The sequence below is a fragment of the Aotus nancymaae genome, unplaced genomic scaffold, assembly GCF_030222135.1.
Source record: "Aotus nancymaae isolate 86718 unplaced genomic scaffold, 86718_ANA_hifiasm-v0.15.2.pri h1tg000059l, whole genome shotgun sequence".
Classification (NCBI taxonomy): domain Eukaryota; kingdom Metazoa; phylum Chordata; class Mammalia; order Primates; family Aotidae; genus Aotus; species Aotus nancymaae.
The window spans coordinates 1,151,292-1,169,779 of NW_026988473.1; the positions used below are offsets into that span (position 1 = coordinate 1,151,292).

At 47.6% G+C, this 18,488-nt stretch overlaps 1 protein-coding gene across 1 annotated transcript in view; it reads left to right on the forward strand.

Annotated features, from left to right (window-relative positions):
• Positions 1-4,294: 4,294 nt before the first annotated feature.
• The window catches only part of TESMIN (testis expressed metallothionein like protein), a 41,399-nt gene continuing 27,205 nt past the window's right edge, over positions 4,295-18,488 (forward strand). Inside the window, exons 1-5 of the mRNA XM_012452976.2 lie at positions 4,295-4,738; positions 8,489-8,647; positions 10,721-10,841; positions 13,415-13,491; positions 18,070-18,161. Of these exons, the coding sequence (XP_012308399.2) occupies positions 4,295-4,738; positions 8,489-8,647; positions 10,721-10,841; positions 13,415-13,491; positions 18,070-18,161 (893 nt within the window). The remainder of the gene's footprint in view (positions 4,739-8,488; positions 8,648-10,720; positions 10,842-13,414; positions 13,492-18,069; positions 18,162-18,488) is intronic.

Below are 18,488 nucleotides of genomic sequence, written 5' to 3' on the forward strand. Positions count from 1 at the left end.
CCATATGGCAAAAGCAGGGCGGAGAGGAGGGAGAGGAGAGGAGAGGTGAGGGGAGGGGACGGGAGCTATACACTTGTAAACGGCCAGATCTCACAGGAACACTTAACTCTATGGTGAGGATAGTAGCAAGATGGATGGTTCATGAGAAATGCACACCCATGATCCAGTCACTACCCACCAGGCCCCTCCTCCAACATGAGGGATTACAAGTGAACAAGAGATTTGGGTGGGTATCCAGATGCAAACCATATCAGGGCCTGTTCTAGGCACTTGGGAGACAGCAGTGACCCAGCCAGGTTCTGGCTGTCACATCAGTGCCTTTTCACACTGCTGTAAAGAACTACTTGAGACTGGGTAAGTATAAAGGAAAGTCAGTCAATTGACTCAGTTCTGCATGACTGGGGAGGCCTCAGGAAACTTACAATCTGGCAGAAGGTGAAGGGGAAGCAAGGAACCAATCTTACATGGCGGCAGAGGAGAGAGAGCAAGGGGGAAGTGCCAAACACTTTTAAACCATCAGATCTTGTGAAAACTCACTATTACAAGGACAGCAGGGGGGAAACCGCCTCCATGACCCAATCACCTCCCACCAGGTTCCTCCCTTGACACATAGGGATTACAATTCAAGATGAGCCAAACCATATTACAGAGGAAAAAGAGTTGAAGCCAACCAGTTGAAGGATTTTAAGTGTTCTGAGGCAACTAATAGGATCATCGGGAGGGGGTGGTAGCTGGCAGGGAGCGTGACCCACTTAGAGTGGGTTGAGCTGAGAGCTGAGAAACCCGACAGAGCCAGCCTGGTCGGTGCAGCGAGGCAGCGAGTGTCTAGAAGCAGCAGGTGCAGAGCCTCCAGGCTCCACGGCAACCTGTGGGCGACCCCCACAGGTGGCTGTGTACACCTGGCATGATGCTGCTCAGTAGATGTCTGATTCTGATTAGTAAATAAATGAATGGTGCAATCTTGTGGGTTGTTGTCTTGCATGGGCTGTTGTCTTGTGTGGGTTGTCTTGCTCGGGCCACTCAAGCGATGCATGATTCTTGGGCTCTTCAATTTATTATTTTTATTATTTTTCTTCTTTTTATTTATTTGCTTTGGTTTTTTTTTTTTTTTTCTTTTTTGAGATGGAGTTTTGCTCTTGTTGCCCAGGCTGGAGTGCAATGGTGCAATCTCAGCTCACTGCAACCTCTGCCTCCCAGGTTCAAGCAATTCTCTTGCATCAGCCTCACAAGTAGCTGGGATTAGAGGTGTGTACTGCCACACCTGGCTAATTTTGTATTTTTAGTAGAGACAGGGTTTCACCATGTTGGTCAGGCTGTTCTTGACCTCCTGACCTCAAGTGATCTGCCCACCTCAGCCTCCCAAAGTGCTGGGATTACAAGCATGAGTCAGTGTGCCCAGCCCCAGCTCTTCAATTTATGTCAGCTGCCTTCTAGATCCCTGCAATTTGGAAAGACCAAGTTGGATCCTCAGTCCTTCCCTTAAACTCTACTCAAGATGATGTGATTATTCCAGCCATAAAATGAGAGTAAGACCTACACACACATCTGTATGTAAATACCCAGAGAGAGGGCTGGGGAGATACATAACAAATTCAGGTGTGATGGGGATGGTGTGGTGCTCAAGCTTGATTTTAACATTTAAAGATTTTAGTAGGAGAGTTTACTAAGAAAAACCTATCCAAACTTTAATCTGAAGAAGCCACTAGAGCTTGCTTTCTGTGGAATACTGCAAAACAGGTGAAATGCCAGGACATACAGGATGTGGTGCTGCCGAATTTCACTACTCATTGTCGTGACACGACCAAAGAGTGGACTTCAGTTGTGTTTGTCAAATCCATATGTCACCTGGAATATATTTTAGGTTGTTCACATGGCAGGAATTTTCCAACAGTGAGAATTTAATGTCCAAAATTAATTTTTCACATAAAGAAGTCCTGGCTAAGCTCTTTTTGAATGCTTTCAACCTGGCAGCCCAAATTTAAGAATTCTAAACCAGGAAAAATTTTCTGTTTTGTTTTGTTTTGTTGAGAGGGTGTCTTGTTCTGTTGCCCAGGCTGGAGTGCAGCTGTGTGATCTAGGCTTATTGTAGTCTCTGCCTCCTGGGTTCAAGTGACTCTCCTGCCTCAGCCTCCCGAGTACCTGAAATTACAGGTATGCGCCACCATGCCCAGCTAATTTTTATATTTTCAGTAGAGATGGGGTTTCACCATGTTAGCCAGGCTGGTCTCAAACTCCTGACTTTGTGATCTGCCCACCTTGGCCTCCCAGAATGCTGGGATGGCCACCACCCAGCATGAGCCACCACGCCCAAGCCCCGGTCAAAATTTTCTCGATTTTTGAATGTTAAGTGTACAACTAAATAGTACATGGTGTTGCTGTGCCTTGGGTACTACCCTTTAAAAATTTAGAAAAAATGTTTCATTTTTAAAAGTGAGATTAGAAAGCTGATGTTTTACATTTTTTATTTTTACCAAAACAGTACTTACGCTGCTTTGGTAAACAGTACCTGAGGCCGTGTCCCCAGCACCCGCTCCTGCCAGCCCCTCTTAACCCTTTGGCAGGTTCCGCCATCACTTGAATTAAACTTTCGCCTCTTTTCTTGATGAAGCAGTGATACCTATTGACTCCTTAAAGATGAAATAGTTCATTCCTCACCCAAAATGTAAGACTTTCATTGTACTTGCGACTTTGTTTTTTTCTCTGTCGCCCAGGCTGGAGTGCAGTGGCACGACCTCAGCTCACTGCAACCTCCATCTCCCAGGTTCAAGCCTCAGCCTCTCGAGTAGCTTCTTTTTATTTTATTTTTGGGACAAAGTCTCGCTCTGTGACACAGGCTGAAGCGCAGTGACGCGATCTCTGCTCACTGCAATCTCCACCTCCCGGTTCAAGCGATTCTCCTGCCTGTCTCCCGAGTAGCTGGGATCACAGGCGCCCGCCACCACGCCCGGCTAATTTTTGTGTCTTTAGTAGAGACGGGGTTTCATCATGTCTTCCAGGCTGGTTCTGAACTCCTGATCTCAAGTGATCCGCCCGCCTCAGCCTCCCAAAGTGCTGGGATTTCAGGCGTGAGCCACCGCGCCCAGCCAGAAAAATGTATTTTGTAACCCACGGTCAGAAGTCAAGCTAGGCAGTCCCACTTAGCGCTGCCTGAGTCGATGAGACCCTCAGTTTCCCCACCTGAGCTTGGAGCAGCTGAGCCCTGGGAGCGCCTGCCGGGCCCCGTCCGGCAACCGCCGCAGTTCAGGCCCCGCCCCTCGCGACTCTGTCTCCGCCCACCCTCAGACCCCGCCCACCACCCCGCTCGCCCCGCCCACCACCCCCTCTCCCCGGCCCCGCCTCTACCGCCTCCACCTCGACTCCGCCCCACGCCCAGGCCCCGCCCCTAACCCTGCCCCCTTCCCCAACCGCCAACGGCCGCCAGTGCCTGAGACCCCGCCGGCGCCCCATCCTGCTCGCTCCTCCGCGCCGCGGCAGTCCCGGCGGCCCCAGGTGCATCCCTCCCAGGAAGCCTGAGGAGCGGCCCCCGGGTCTGGCCACGGCTCTGCAGGCGGGAGGGGGCGGCCGGGCCGGGCCAGGCCTCTGCGGGTGGGCGGTGGGCGGTGGGCGAGGCCGCTTCTCCCTTGGTCCCTCCTCCCCTGGTCCCTCCTCCCCTGACCCGCCCCTACCTGGTTGCCCCTTCCCTGGCCGCCCCTCACCTGGCCCCCTCAACTGGCCGACCCTCCCCTGGCCGCCCCTCGCCTGGTCGCCCCTCACCTGGTCGCCCTTCACCTGGTCACCCTTCCCCTGACCCGCCCGCACCTGGTCACCCCTTCCCTGGCCGCCCCTCACCTAGCCTCCTCACCTGGCCGCCGGTCCCCTGACCCTCCCGCACCTGGTCGCCCCTTCCCTGGCCGCCCCTCACCTGGCCTCCTCACCTAGCCGCCTCTCACTTGGTCGTCCCTCCCCTGGCCCCCTTTCGTGGCTGCCCCTCACCTGCCCCCCTCCTCTGTCCCCCTCCTCTAGTCGCCCCTCACCTGGCCTCCTCCCCTGCCCTCCCCTCCCCTGGCCCCCCCTCACCTGGCCGCCCCTCACCTGGCCCTTCTCCCCTGGCCCCCTCCTCTGGCCCCACCACCTGGTCGCCCCTCATCTGGCCCCCTCCCCAGCCCACCCCTCCCCTGGCTACCCCTCCTCTCCTCTTACCACCCCTCACTTGACCGCCCCCTTCCCTGGTCCCCTCACCTGGCCGCCTCTCACCTGGTCGCGTGTTGCAGGTGCGCGGCCCTCGCCATCCTGCCCCGCTGCGCTGCGCCGCGCCATGGAGGAGGACCCTCTGGTGGACGGGCTGCCCAGCCCGGAGGATGCGATGGTGACCGAGCTCTTCAACGCCAAGAGTCCGTTCGTTTCGGAGAACATCGGCCTGAAGGTCCCCGTGAAGCGCGAGGAGGACGAGTTCCACGTCTTCAAAGACGCATACCTGGGCCCGGCGGACCCCGAGGATCCACTCCTGCACGCGTTCAGCGCCGCGCTGGGAGCCGACTGCCAGGGCCAGGTCAAGGCGGAGTTCCCGGGGGCCGACAGCGACGGCGGGGAGCTCCTCGGGGAGTACGGCGGGATCCCCGAGCTCAGCGCGCTGGAGGACGTCGCGCTCCTGCCGGCCCCGCAGCCGCCCACCTGCAACGTGCACTTCCCGTCTTCGGTGCTGCCCCTGGGCTCCTGGGTCCCGGAAGGAGCCGCCCACCCGGGCGTCCGGGTGTTCCCAGTAAGAGTCGCCGGGAATGGGCACAGCTCTCCCCTCATCCCTTCCCCAACCTATCTGAGGCTGCTGGTCTGCCCCAGCATTTCTCCCTCCAAGCATTTTCCCTGGTGACGCCGCACACAGCCCACTGGAGTCCGTATACTCTTTGTCCTCTTCCTAATCCAACATGCATCGGCCCAGCCAAGCCCTTCCCCCTGGATGGGATTCTGTCCTGCGCCAGTCGTCCAAAGCTGACCTAACCATGCAGAGGGTGGGCAACAAATAAAGAGGGAGAACGCTAGGACCTGTGTTCCCTCGGGCCCTGTTGCTATCCTTGGCTTAAGGAGAGAGACCCGCTTTCTGCTGGTAACTAGTGTGTGTAAACAAACGCAATGTGGTAGACTGTTGGCGTGTTTGCATCTTGCATTTTTCTTTATCAGGCTTGGAATCCACAGCAAGGACTCAGAGTTAATACTTGGATTTGCTGAGCCTTGAAAGCAAGATGTGAGATCTTCCCTTTGCTAATAAGTAATGGTTCTTCAAGCATATGTGATGTAAATCAGGGCCTAAAGAAAAGCTTGCCAACTCTCAGCCGACTGCCCTCTAGCCATAGGTGACCACTGATCTTTTTCTGCCTTGTTCTTGCTAAAGCTAATCAATTTTCAAAGGAAACAAAAGGTCCCAGTAAAATGTGTTCTTGATCCCTTAAAAAGGACCCAGCTTGGAAAATTAGACCACTCATCCATTAAGTCATTTTAGTAAGCTGGAGATGAAGCCTTTGTGGGACACGTTGGAGTCAGTGTTGAGATGGCTGGAGCCTGGCCGAGTATCATAAGCCAGAGCAGCAGGAGCTTGGCTTTCTGCCCTTCTGGTTTTCTGTTATGGTAATTGCCACTCCTTAGTGTACAGGAAAAGGAGGGGAAGAGGGTGGGGCCTCCACTGTCCTCTGAGGAGCCATAGAGCTCACCAGTCCCCCCAGCCTTCTCCAGGGACAGAGGTCTTCCTCAGAGCCTTTCTCTGATGGCTTGAAATGTTAGGAACTGCCATTTTGCTGCCCATCCGGACTCGTGTTTAGCGCCTCCTACCGGTAGGTCCTAGCTCGGCTCTTCCTCACCGGGTGAAGTTGGCAAGCATTAATCAGAACAAGGAAGAGAATACAAAAATTAGTCGGGCATGGTGGCGGGCACCTGTAATCCCAGCTACTCAGGAGGCTGAGGCAGGAGAATCGCTTGAACCCAGAAGGAGGAGGCTGCAGTGAGCCAAGATCGCACCACTGCACTCCAGCCTGGGCAACAAAGCAAGACTCCGTCTCACAAAAACAAACAAAAAAGAGAATTTGCTGATTTAAAGATAGTAAAATTCTTTTTTTTTTTTTTTTTGAGACGGAGTTTCGCTCTTGTTACCCAGGCTGGAGTGCAATGGCGCGATCTCGGCTCACCGCAACCTCCGCCTCCTGGGTTCAGGCAATTCTCCTGCCTCAGCCTCCCGAGTAGCTGGGATTACAGGCACGCGCCACCATGCCCAGCTAATTTTTTGTATTTTTAGTAGAGACGGGGTTTCACCATGTTGACCAGGATGGTCTCGATCTCTTGACCTCGTGATCCACCCTCCTTGGCCTCCCAAAGTGCTGGTATTACAGGCGTGAGCCACCGCGCCCGGCCCAAAATTCTTTTTAATGTAATCCAGTTTTAAGAGATTGCTGGTTTAACAAACTAAAGGAGAGAGTTTGCTTTTTAAATTTTTATTGACTGTTTTCTGATTCATTAATAAAATGAAACAGATACAGCACGGACATGTTTATTGTTAAAGAGCATGGAATTATTTCCAGTAAATATTCAGGGTAAATTGCTAATTTCTCTTTTCTAGAAATTCATTCCCACGTATTGACCTTTGTTTTGAAAGGTCAGAAATGGAATTTTACTGTAAGTAGTTCAGATATTAGTAGCATAGGACTGAGGAAATGATACATTTATTATAGCAGTATTTGCTGATTACAGGGAGATAAGTTAAATCTAAACTGGGATGATGTGCATGGCACATCCCCCAAAGCAGCCCGTAGAAGAAAATGTTAAATTATCTGTATTTCTATGAAATTTAAAGCTACCTAAAATATAGCTAAACTTTATTTCTTTTAAGATTTATACCTAGATGCTAGTCTGCTGTGCTGAGTAATTTGCCCATACATGGGAATTATTATTTGTTTGGGCCTCTGATTTTATTGGGCTAGACAATCTCCAATTTGAGTTAAGAGCTGCATTTGGAAGATACCTGCGACCAGACGCGGTGGCTCACTCACGCCTGTAATCCCAGAACTTTGGGAGGCCAAGTCGGGAATTTTTTTTTTTATTAATTAAAATAAAGTTTAAAACTTTTTTTAAAGTTATAAATCTAATATATATATATATATATATATATTTTTTTTTTTTAAAAAGGAAGATACTTGCTCTGTGATTTTTATGTGAGGTCTTTAGTATGTTACCTGAGAGCCACCGTCTTTGTGGAAGGGCTCTATGGCCTGCCTCCTGGCCTTTGGGGAGACTCCCTGTGGTCTGGTCCCCGCAGCTTGGGCGTGTGCAGGTGGAGGAGGAGGGGTGGGGACAGGATGCAAAGTGTGGGCTTCCCAGTCCTCCTCACATTCTTACTGATTTTTAAAAGCAGCATCCCAATTTTGAAATAATCCAGATGGTAATTTTTTTTTCACCATGAGGACTTCTTTTAAGAATTCTATTGATTTTCAGTATTAACCATGTATATCTCCAGTTTTTCGTAATTTTGTCATTGAGTTGACAGTTTTTACAGAAGATAGCTTGAAAACAAAGCTGGAAGCCACTCCCTACTTTCCACTGTTTCATATTTGTTATTGTCCTATTATTAAGGCAGGAAAGGGCTACTACCTAGCTACAAATCTTACTATAAGTACATAATAAATAATATTAAAACAGTACCAAGGATTTTGGACTTTTTGAGGAAAAAACAATCAACTAGAACATTTAATTTGAACTACTGAGCATGGTGGAAGAATGTGTGATGGAGCCGGGTGAGGTGGCTCATGCCTGTAATCTCGGCACTTTGGGAGGCTAAGGCAGGTGGATCACCTGAGGTCAGGAGTTCAAGACCAGCCTGGCCAACATGGTGAAACTCCGTCTTTATTAAAAATACAAAAATTAGCTGGGCATGGTGGTATGAGCCTGTAATTCCAGTTACTTGGATGGCTGAGGCAGGAGAATTGCTTGAACCCGGGAAGTGGAGGTTGCAGTGAGCTGAGATGGCGCCACTGCACTCCAGCCTGGGCGACAGTGAAACTCCATCTCAAAAAAAAAAAAAAAAAAAAAGTGTGATGCAGGGTCAGCATTTTAGGTGACTTGAAGGAAGAGCAGGTCTTCAGCTCATTAGAGTGGGGCATGTGTGTTAAGCAGCACGAGAGGCAGACGACCAGCAGGGGACTCTTCTCAGTTACTTAGGTGTATTTTGGAAACAACACAAGTGCCACATGAAAATCACATCTTCACCCCTCATGGGCAGGTGGTTTTGGTCCTTGGAGTCCTAAGCCCCCAGAGAGGTGGGTCAGATGATTTGTCAGCTCTTCCTGTTGCCCTCTCACATGGAGAAATTAATAGTTTATAAGCACCAGTGAGGAAGAGGCACAAAGTAAGGGTGCTCTTTTCTTTAAAATGTAACTTTTACTTACAACTGAGTTTCAATCTTCTAGATTATGCAACTGGAAGAGCCAGGGACCACCATGTGTTCTCTAAAATAATGATTGCTCTTTTTTAGGTTGAAATCAAGGAAGCAGGTGGTACTATTACAAGTAATAATCCAGAAGAAGCAACTTTCCAGAATCTTCTTACTCAGGAATCCTGTTGCAAGTTTCCATCATCCCAGGAACCAGAGGACACCTCCTGCTGTTCTCATAAGAAAGATTCCAACCCAGTGGTAATTATGCCAAAGAAGATGTGTAGGACTAACATTATATTAAATGTTGGACCCCATCATTACTCAGTTGACAGATGGTTTCCGTCGTTTTTCATTTTGTGTATGGACCAGCATTTTTGGTTGTCTCATTAGCAAAAGAGGGACATCTCACCTCTAAGATTCTCATTTCTACTCCATCTTAGCAAATCGAACAATGATGAGGACATTGCTGTATTCGTTAAGGAGAGTAAGCACAAATCACATCAGTCAGTGCAGTGCTGGGGGCCAGGGACTCAGCTGGGCCTCGCGGTTTGGAGTATTGGTCGGGGGTGCAGTTCCGTGGCTTCAGAGGCTGCTTCCTTTGTGCCTCCCAATCTCTCATGAGAAGAGGTAACACTTGCATGGGATACATAATCAGTCACAGCTGTAGTGTATGTAATATATTTGCATCTTTATTTAATCCTCCCAACAACTCTGTAGGATAGGTATTATTTTTATCCCCACTTTACTGGTAAGAAAACAGATATTACATCATCTACATTGGTCTTCATAGTTAAGTGGTGCATCTAGGACTCCATATCTCACTGTGGCAAGGGCTAGGAATGGAAGGAGCCTCACCCCCTGCATTCCCTTAGCAAAGTGCCAAGAGTCCAAAGAACCAATAATTGCCTTTCCCCCAGCAATTTTTTATTCCTGGAAATGAGGCCCTAGCTCTAAGGCATAGACTTTAACAAGCAAATACTTGAAAACAAGCCATCACGAGTTTGGCATAGCTGTGGTGTACACTGCCACTTGCCTCTCTGTCAGTGGTTCTATTTGGGTCCATGGGTTCTGACAGCAGTTTTTCCAGCACCCCAAAAGCAGGTCAGTGGGATGAGAACTCTCCGATTCCCCAGACCATAGAGTGATGTTAGCACACTCTCCAGAGGGCAGGGCAGAGGCTCCCCTGTGGGTAGGGCCCAGAAGTGTGCAGTAGAGGCAGGTCTGCAGAGTTCACCAAGCCTTTCCCGTGTGTGTATGTGTGTGTGTGTGTGTGTGTGTGTGTGTGTGTGTGTGTGTAGTTCTAACCTTATGCTCCAAAATCAAATAAAACTCCAATTGAACATGAATGCTGGCCTGTCATCAAATGTCAGGATGACATGGAGTTTTGACCCAGTGACCTGCACCTGGCTACCATAGTAGGCCCTATGTGTATTACTTTGATAACATTGGTCTTTTATGATTATTTGGGTTCTCCTCTCTAGATTATAAGCAACGTAATTATTTAAAGCAGCTTCTCTGTGTAGTTGTGGCCTGCCAGCAGAATTGGAAGCTGTGTGCAGGAAGAAATCATGGCATCTCTTGCCTTTGTATCCCCATGCACCAAGGCCTAGAGCAGGGCTGGGCACACAGTGAGTTTCCTCAGTGCTTTTGCTTGACTGAGGGGATGGCCTGGCAGACTCACCAGCTCATGAGCATTAATTTACAGTCAGTATCCAAAGAGGGTCTGACAGTGCTGCTCAGGCCCAAGCAAATCAATGTGGCTTCTTAGAACTTTACAATTCTTGGATTAGATTAACCTTTTTAGCTGTACTTGTAGGAAGTAAAACAGATGTTTTTTAAAACCCCATGTATTAAATAACGACGTGTATGTGGCAGGAAAGAGCAGCTGGAGTAAAATTATAGAGGACTCTAAGTGCATGCCCAGGGCCTCAGTGCCCACCAGGTCCAAATGGGCCAGGGCTCGGTAGAGCAGCACTCTTCTTCTGCTCATGTCAGTGGTGGAGTGAGGACAGGGCAAAGGAAGCTGTGGGGCACGGCTACCTGATTCCCAAATTACCTCTCAATGGTCAGACACCTGTGGAGAAAGACAGGCGCAGAAGCACACTGAACGCATCTCAGGAAACATTTCTGGGAGTTTCTTTTGCCCCTCAGTATCTCCAAAGAGCATGTTAGTGTAGAGTAAGAAATCAAAAATAGATGTGTAGTTTTCCATCTTCTATTAAAATATAACTTCTAGATTAAAGCTATTTTCTCAGATTTAAGTTTATTTAGGATCATTATTACTGGAGTTATGTTTCAAAACTGAAACCTGTTCATTCTTTTTCATTCTAGGTAATATGCCAGTTGAAAGGGGGTACACAAATGCTGTGTATAGACAATTCTGGAACAAGAGAACTAAAAGCACTCCACTTGGTTCCTCCGTATCAAGATCAAAATAGCTATCTACAGTCAGGTACAAAGTTAATCAATTAAAAATTATGTCATATATGTAAGTTGGTAAGTGAATATGTTTGGCTTTGTATATAAAGTGAAATGGGCAACTAGGCTATTAAATAGGGAATTTGGCAAACCTTGTAGTCCAACTAAGCTAAGAATAGACAACTATATATATATTATAGACTAATTTTTAGACCCTATACTGACTGTCTCAACTTCTTGGATAGTTGTCCTTCATGTCCCCTAGCTGCTGAGAGTTTTGTGATCCTAACAGGTTATGACTCAGACCAACACTGCGTTGTTAAGAGTTCCACAAGTAGGTGTGCCTAGATTGAAACATCAGTTTTTCCCAGATTGACTTGATGGGTTGACTTGAGGTATGGTATAAAACGTCTACATTTTAATGTAAACATTTCAGTGTAATCAATGAGAACTATCATTCTGCTTTAATCACCATGAGTTCTGAAATAACCGTCAAATGATTTATCTGACATTCATTCACTAGGAAACTTTCTTAACCTGGCACAATAGTAAGAAATGACCTGTAAGTACTTGATTGTTCTGAAATGCCTTATGGATGATTAGAGAAAGAGTCAATGACATATTTTAGGATTGTGTTTAACAAAAGTGAGATGCTAATTCTTGAAAACTAGGCCTCTCTATGTGGACTGCACTGCACATTAGTCTAGATCTTGAGTTAACGAGGGTGTGCATGGTCAGATGATTCGCTGACCTTGCCTACAGCTTGAAACCAATAGCAAATCCAGATATAGCTTCATTGGCCTTTGAAGTCCAGGGCAAAAAGACAACGTGTGACTCCTTATCTCTCCATTGCATCCTGATTGTCTCCCTATCCAGGGACAGAATAAATATGCTCGAGACATTTACTTTTTCACAGTGAGGAAGTTGAGGTTGGGGCTCTGGCCTCGTTTGTTTAGCTCAGTGCTGCATCTGTGATGGCTGCAGGCAGCAAGAAGGTCTTTACTGCTCCCCTTCCTCCTGGCACATGACAAAATCCTGGTGCCTTAAAGTCTGCAGGAAGAAAGGTTTATATAATGTTTTCCAGTTCAATTTCCTTACCATATTATCATCCCCCCAACCTGCATCTCCTTTATTATGCTGTGCACCATATTAAACATCACCATAAAATACATGCACCCTGTTGCCTGCGTCTGAGTTTCCTCACTCAAAGGATGCCTAGGCCTGAGAAGGAAATGTGTGCAGGTGCTTCAGGAGAGTAAGACACATTTCTCCTTCTGCTTGAACTCATGAGCACGGAGGCTTACATACCCTTAGTGTTTCAAGAATGTTTTTCATGGCACTTGGAAACCAAAGAAGTACCTGTCAGTTCCAGTATTAAATAGTTTGTTCTAAATAGCTTAGTAAGTATTTATATCCAAACAACTTAGTAACCATGTGGAAAAAAAGGAACACACATAAATTGAAAGTAGTATCAGACGCAGTGGCTCACGCCTGTAATCCCAGCACTTTGGCACAGGTGGAGCACTTGAGCTCAGGAGTTTAAGACCAGTCTGGGCCCCATGGTGAAACCCCATGTCTACAAAAAACACAAAAAAATCAGCTGGGTGTGGTGGTGTACACCTGTAGTTCCAGCTACTTGGGGGGCTGAGGTGAGAAAATCGCTTGAGCCCAGGAGGTTGAGGCTGCAGTGAACCGAGATCATGCCACTATGCCACTGCATTTCAGCCTGGGTGACAAAGTGAGACCCTATCTAAAAAAATAAATGTAGTTCATATGGTATCCAATAGATGTCTTTGGGCTTCCTTTGAAAACATAAAATACTGGCCTGGAGTGGTGACTCACGTCTGTAATCTCAGCACTTTGTGAGGCCAGGCAGGAGGATAGCTTGAGCCCAGGAGTTTTAAGACCAGCCAGATCAACAAGGTGAGACCCTGTCTCTACAAAAAATGAAAACATTAGACAGGCATTGTGGCACATGCCTGTGGTCTCGGCTACTTGGAAGGCTGAGGAAGGAGGATACTTGAGCCTGGGAGGTCAAGGCTGCAGTGAGTCGTAGTAGTGCCACTACACTCCAGCCTGGGCAACAGAGCAAGACCCTATCTCAGAAAAGCAAAAACAAAACAAAACATCCAGTAGAAGCTGGGTGTGGCTATAGACCCAGCTACTTGGGAGGCTGAGGCAGGAGGATTGCTTGAGCCTAGGAGTTTGAAGGCAGCCTGGACAACATAGCAAGACCCTGTATCAAAAAAAAATTTTTAATCCAGTGCTGCCCTTGTGAGTTTGCTGTGGCACCTGGGGCACTTTGGCACACAGCTTGGGAATCAGAGCACTAACAACATTGTTTTAGTATAGTAGGACTATCCATGGAAGCTCAGATCAAGTAGCTTTATGACCATCATCCACAAAAAAAGGAAAGAAACATGGGTATATTAAGTAAAATAAAAATTCACTGACTTGAAAGGTTTCAGAGAATAAAAACATAACTAGGATCAAGATAAGTTGAAATAACTTTGCACAGGATATGTTCATAATAGACGTTGGCACTTTCTTCCCTGTGTAAGTGGAAGAGGAACGATGTATACTGCAATGAATTTTTCTTCCTTACAGATGTCCCTAAACCAATGACTGCTTTAGTAGGAAGATTTTTGCCAGTACCAGCAAAATTAAATCTCATTACACAACAAGTGAGTCATTATTTTAATTTAAAAAATACAATTGGGCATTATTGTCTCTTAAAATTTTGATTGTTACAGTTGGAATTACTCAGGAAATATAATTTATTTTCCATTTTAAAATCAACAGTGAAACACTTACCAAGTATTCAGTCCCTGCTCCACTGCATCAGATATTGAGCTGGAGACAGTCTCAACACAATGATTCTTCACCAACTTGATGAAGCCCTTTTGCCCTTTCCTACAGCCTCCAGACTGGCATCCCGCCATACTTGTAACTTGCCCTCTGTGGTCCCGCCAGCAGCATATACCACCTCCTCGGTCCAGAACACTCCTCACCTTCCTCAGTGCTATGGAAATGCTTTTGTAAAGTTTGCTTTTATGACTACACCATGATATGCGTGCATTACAGATAAGTAGAGGTCAAATATGCTCTTTTTCTCCTTGCTATGAAGCATCACCTCCCCGGAAGAAGCATCCCTGACTCCCTACCGTAGACCACCAATCATGGTCACAGCGCTGTCTCCTGCTCTGCAGGGCACTCTCACAGTCTCCTGCCCTGCGCGGCCCTCTTGCCGCCTCCTGCCCTGCGCGGCCCTCTCGCCGCCTCCTGCCCTGCGCGGCCCTCTCACTGTCTTGCGCTTTGTGGTTGCTTGGTCTATCTGCATCCAGCCATGAGATCGCAGGCTCCATGGGGCCAGGGGCCACGTGTGTCTCGTTCATCACTGTAAACTGAGAATCAGCACAAAGCCTGGCCCATGTAGGGCACCCACTCACCCTTCAATAAGGTTGGGCACTGATCTCTGAGCTAAGTGATCCCCAGAAAACAAAACACACGACTCTGCCCTCCTGCAGCTTACCTTTTAGTGCAGGAGAGAGACAATTAGCAAATGTAGTTAAGAAGCCAATTACATCGTATGGCAGGAGAACAGAGGAAGGGGATTGGGGAATGGGGGTTTGATGGAGAAAAAGACTAGTTGCAGGTTTAAAAAGAGTGATCATGCCTCCATTTCGAAGGTGACATTTGAGCAAAGTCTTTAAAGAGATGAGGGAATGAGCCGTGTGAAGCAAGCTGTGGAACATCGCAGGCGGGCCTTGGATAGGGTCATGCCTGCTGTGGTAGCATCGAGGAGGCCACTGGGGCTGGGACAGTGTGAGCTGGGGGAGGGGTCAGGGAGGAAGTCACGACATTGGAAGAATTGTGGCTTCCACTCTAAAGAGGGGCTGTAGGGGAGGAGGGGTTAAGGAGAAAGGTGAGCCTGTTAAGGCAATAATCTCGGGGAGAGACGATGGCTCAGATCAGGTGGTGGCAGGGAAGGTGGCAAGAAATAGCTTCTAGGGATGCTTTGAAGGTTAAGCCAACAGGATTTGCTGATGGATTGGATGTGGGATGTGAGAGAAAGAGAAGAGTCAAGGATGCTCCCAAGGTTTTCAGACTGGATGAATGGAGAGTTGGCATTTCCATCAACAGAGACGAGATGGTACAAGTTTCTCAGGGCAGTCTAGGAGTTCTATCTGGACATTAAAATTGGGATGCCTCAGAAAATGTTGTGTAGGAGTTAGAGTGAAGAAGGGCTGGGCAGGAGGGGTGAGATTGGGAGTCCTAGTGTGTAGATGGTGTTGAAAGCCACGTGAATAGATGAGATCTCAAAGGGAGTGAGTATAAATTGAGTTAGATATTTGTTGAATGAGTGAGTAAATACTTCTCCAGTGATATATTGGTCAAGAGAAAAGAGAGTGTTATCAGTGCAGGAGGTGAGTGTAAGCTGGAATCTGGCAAGCACCCAGGTGGAGTCGTGCTGGAACTGCGTGGAACCCTCCTACTTTCGGGCCTCCTCCACGCTGCTGGCCTTCCTTTCTCTGCTATTTCAGCCACCAGCCCAGAAGGCACACATTGTACTTGCTCTTTCACCTCTAAGATCTTGCATGAGAAACACCTGTTTGGCCACAACTTGCTGTCTCCCCACCTTCCACCATCTTTCCTTGACTGTTTATTATCATCCCCATTTTGTCCTCTTATCCGGCATGGACCTCAAGGACATTTCTTTTAGCAATGACTTTGCTGCTTCCCTAGAACGCTTTGCTTCCTCGCCAGACCCCAGTTATGTATAATCTTTGGAGCATTACCACCTAAAGTGTGGTGTGTGGGCCAGAACTGTTGGCGTCACCTGGGAGCTTGTTAAGAAGTGCAGAACCTCAGGTTCCACCCCAGACCTGAGATTTAGACCCCCTGAATCAGATTTGCATTTTCATAAGGGCCTCGGGTGACTTGTGCACACAGCCGAGTCTGAGAAGCTCTGCCTCTCAGTTGACTTCCTTCACTCCAAGGGGACCAAACATTGCTGAAGAAACTCATGGATTCCAGCATAAAGTTGCCCTGGATTGACAATCTATGGAGTACCTAAGAGACATCTCTGCTTTACTTTGGGGTTAAATAAGCAAAGGGAGAAAAAAATAATTTTACCTGGTTTATGGGAATAATTGCCTCAATCCTGAGAATTATGACATCCTTCTCCAAAAGAATGCAAAACTCTTCAGACTGGCATTTGAAGACATGGGCCTCACAATTAGGTGTCCAGGTAAGGGCAAAAGAGACACCAGTCTCAGGGCCTTGTGAGCACTCTCTTCAGTGCACGAGTAAGAGGAGAGCAGGAAGGGGGTTCCTGTGGGGAGAAGCCCAGGGGACCCGAGACTGATTGTAAATGAGGTGGTCGGACTCAGGGGGCTTTCTCAGTATCTTCCAGCCCTGATGGATTGTGATTACACACAGGTGAAATAGGACATAGAAGACAGGAAGTGCAGAGGATGAATACAATGTGTGTTTTTTTCTAAGATTGTACTTACTAGGCTGGGAGTGGTGGCTCATGTCTGTAATCCCAGCACTTCGGGAGGCTGAGGCAGGTGGATCACGAGGTCAAGAGATCGAGACCATCCTGGCCAACATAGTGAAACCCCGTCTCCACTAAAATACAAAAATTAGCTGGGCATGGTGGCGCGTATCTGTAGTCTCAGCTACTCGGGAGGCTGAGGCAGAAGAATTGCTTGAACCCAGGAGGCAGAGGTTGCAGTGAGCCAAGATCGCACCACTCCACTCCAGCATGGCGCCTGGCGATAGAGTGAGACTCTGTCTCAAAAACAAAAAAAAAAGAAAAAAAAGACTATACTTCCTAAAGCTTTAAAAACTAATTTATTTAAAGACAAATTTCCGGGGGCCAGGCGCGGTGGCTCACGCCTGTAATCCCAGCACTTTGGGAGGCCGAGGCAGGTGGATCACGAGGTCAAGAGATAGAGACCATCCTGGTCAACATGGTGAAACCCCGTCTGTACTAAAAATACAAAAAAATTAGCTGGGCACAGTGGCGTGTGCCTGTAATCCCAGCTACTCAGGAGGCTGAGGCAGAAGAATTGCCTGAACCCAGGAGGCGGAGGTTGCAGTGAGCCGAGATCGCACCATTGCACTCCAGCCTGGATAACAAGAGCGAAACTCGGTCTCAAAAAAAAAAGACAAATTTCCATTTTTGGAGAGGGGAGGGGACATTTCTGGAGAGGAGAGGGGAGGGGACAAGGATATGGTGTATAAATGTGATATATGCAAATAATCTGAAAAACCTAATTGTATCTAATACTTTAAATGCTTTCAAGCTACTGTTTAGAAGAGAAGTAGGTCAGTGATGGCTTTACTGCCTATTCCTTCCCTGTGAACAGCCTCCGCAGGCCATACTAATGAGTAACATAAAGAAAGATGAGGCCTGGGAAAGCAAAGAACATAGATGATGCAGAGATGATGACATTGCTTTTGAATTTGTTAAAACTGGTTACAAAATATTTTTTTTTGGAATACATGAAAAATGATGGTTGCCCACAAGACTTCAAATGTCAAGACCTCTTACGTTATACTAAGAATATAATCATAGGCCGGGCACGGTGGCTCAAGCCTGTAATCCCAGCACTTTGGGAGGCCGAGGCGGGTGGATCACGAGGTCAAGAGATCGAGACCATCCCGGTCAACATGGTGAAACCCCGTCTCTACTAATACAAAAAATTAGCTGGGCACGGTGGCGCGTGCCTGTAATCCCAGCTACTCAGGAGGCTGAGGCGGGAGAATTGCCTGAACCCAGGAGGCGGAGGTTGCGGTAAGCCGAGATCGCGCCATTGCACTCCAGCCTGGGTAACGAGCGAAACTCCGTCTCAAAAAAAAAAAAAAGAATATAATCATAATGTAAGAACCTTTCTAGTTTATGGAAATTTATCATTAAATTTACTTCACAATTGATAGTTTATAAAAATGAAGAGGAGTTCTCTGGCAATACCCCTGGCCAGCCAAGTGACAGCTTTGGGCAGCCTCTCCGGGCCCATGGAGGCCAGCCCTGCATCCTTGCAGACTTCCAGGCAGCCTGTGACGCACACTTGGCGCAAGACCCTGCCCAATGACAGTGGCTTCCTTGTGGTAATAGGCCCAGGCATGGTTACAAAGGGATTGTGATGTAAACCTTTAGAACAAAAAAGAGTCATTTTTATCTAGGGGCTGGCTGACCAGAACTTTTAAAATCCTTGCTAATTCAAAATATCCTTGCCTTTGACTTTGAACAGCTTGATAAGGGAGCCTTATCATCGGTAGTCAATGGGTCTGCTTTCCCCTTGGGATCAACTCTTCCAGGACCACCGAAAATAACTTTGGCTGGGTAAGGATCAGAAGCAATAAAGTGTCACTTACTCTAATGTAAGAATTTAAGAGACTTTCGGATACATTAACAATTTTCTTCTATACTATAAAATGAGCTATACTGCACACCTTCATGACTTCTGAAAAACATTTTTGACCGTAAGCAATGCCACTCACAGTGTTGCTGTCTGTGTCTGGTTTCGTTGCTGCTGGAAAGGCTGGTTCATAACCTGCATCTGTCCCTGTCCTCCTGTCCATTGTCCTGTGTCAGCGTTTCTTAAGGCTTGTTGCCATTTATAGCTCTGTCTTGAGTCCACATTGATTCAAACTGTGCTGTTCTCTTGTT